General features: G+C 40.5%; 2 protein-coding genes across 2 annotated transcripts in view; both read left to right on the top strand.

Moving 5' to 3' along the window:
- LOC115296363 (protein tyrosine phosphatase type IVA 2) lies at positions 1 to 631 on the top strand (the record flags this gene model as incomplete). The annotated part of the gene is made up of 1 exon (XM_029944852.1): positions 1 to 631. A coding segment is annotated over one exon (435 nt), but the record flags the coding sequence as incomplete, so codon positions are not given.
- LOC115295435 (class I histocompatibility antigen, Gogo-B*0103 alpha chain-like) overlaps positions 1 to 1,492 on the top strand; it is a 157,910-nt gene that overhangs the window by 123,752 nt on the left and 32,666 nt on the right. The gene's annotated exons all lie outside the window — the stretch shown is intronic.

Genomic DNA, 1,492 nt, shown 5'->3' with positions numbered 1-1,492 from the left:
AATGCTACCCTCAACAAGTTCACAGAGGAACTTAAGAAGTATGGAGTGACAACTTTGGTTCGAGTTTGTGACGCTACATATGATAAAGCTCCAGTTGAAAAAGAAGGAATCCACGTTCTAGATTGGCCATTTGATGATGGAGCACCACCCCCTAATCAGATAGTAGATGATTGGCTAAACCTGTTAAAAACCAAATTTCGTGAAGAGCCAGGTTGCTGTGTTGCAGTGCATTGTGTTGCAGGATTGGGAAGGGCACCCGTGCTTGTTACACTTGCTTTGATTGAATGTGGAATGAAGTATGTAGATGCAGTTCAGTTTATAAGACAAAAAAGAAGGGGAGCATTCAATTCCAAACAGCTGCTTTACCTGGAGAAATACCGACCTAAGATGCGATTGCGTGTCAGAGACACCAACGGGCACTGCTGTGTTCAGTAGAAAGAAGTGTAAACGAAGGCTGACTTGATTGCGCGCTTAGAGGGAACTCTTGGTACCTGGAAATGTGAATCTGGAATCTGAACTGTGTCACCAAAGTAGTGATGGATGTAGTACTCCTCAGCCACTCTCCTAATGATTGGAAAAAAGCAAACCAAAAAGAAATCCCTCTATAACATGAATAAAATGTTTAAGAAAAGAAAAAGAGAAAGAAAAAAGGGATTAATTCAGTGAAGGATGATTTTCCTCCTAATTGTTGGAGTTTGAATTTCTGCCAGGATTGAATTATATCCAAATCCCATCTTTTTTGCCTTTTCAAACTAGGTCTCTAAGGAAAACCAGCAGAACATTAGCCTGTGCAGAACCATCTGTGTGGGGAGCACACTTTTCCATTATGCTTGGCACATAGACCTCCCTGCTATGGGACTTTCTTTTTTTCTTTTCTTTCTTTCTGGTGGTGGTGGGTGTATATTCTTCTCTTCTCTTTCCCCATCCCTCTTTTTCTCCCCCGATACAAGTCGTAGATGGAATAGGAGAAGCCCTTACTGCTGTAGACGTGTGTGCAGTCTGGCAGCCTTAAGCCCACCTGGGCACTTTTAGAAAAAACAAACAAACAAAAAAACAACAAAAAAAGAAACAAAAAACACCAAAAAAAACCACATACAAAAAAGCAGTGGCATATATATTATATGATCCAGGCGGTTTTTAGTCTTTACTGATGATGGGGTGTTCGTGTTAGGTTTTTTTCTTGAAAACCCTATTTAACATTAGGCAACGTAGCCAAGAGCCTTTTGTTTTCATTTTTGTTTTGGTAAATTAGTGGGGAAATGGCATTTTAAGAAGAGTCTTTTTTCTCAAAGAACTTAGCTGAGAGTCAAATTCTTCTCTTTTCCAACCAATGAAGCTAAGTGGGTCTCCCAGAAACTTTTGCTTTCTGAAGGGGAGTGCTCCAGGCCGTCACTAAAGATGTGTACAGGTGGAGAGGTAGTATCCTCTGTACATCTTCTAGAATTGTGGGTAGTAGCATTACTCGGATTTTCTAATGATGTCAGAGAATGCT

The sequence above is a fragment of the Suricata suricatta genome, chromosome 7 (assembly GCF_006229205.1).
Source record: "Suricata suricatta isolate VVHF042 chromosome 7, meerkat_22Aug2017_6uvM2_HiC, whole genome shotgun sequence".
NCBI classification, from domain to species: Eukaryota; Metazoa; Chordata; class Mammalia; order Carnivora; family Herpestidae; genus Suricata; species Suricata suricatta.
The sequence above is the reverse complement of the archived record's forward strand: the minus strand, read 5'-3'. Positions and strand labels throughout refer to the sequence as shown.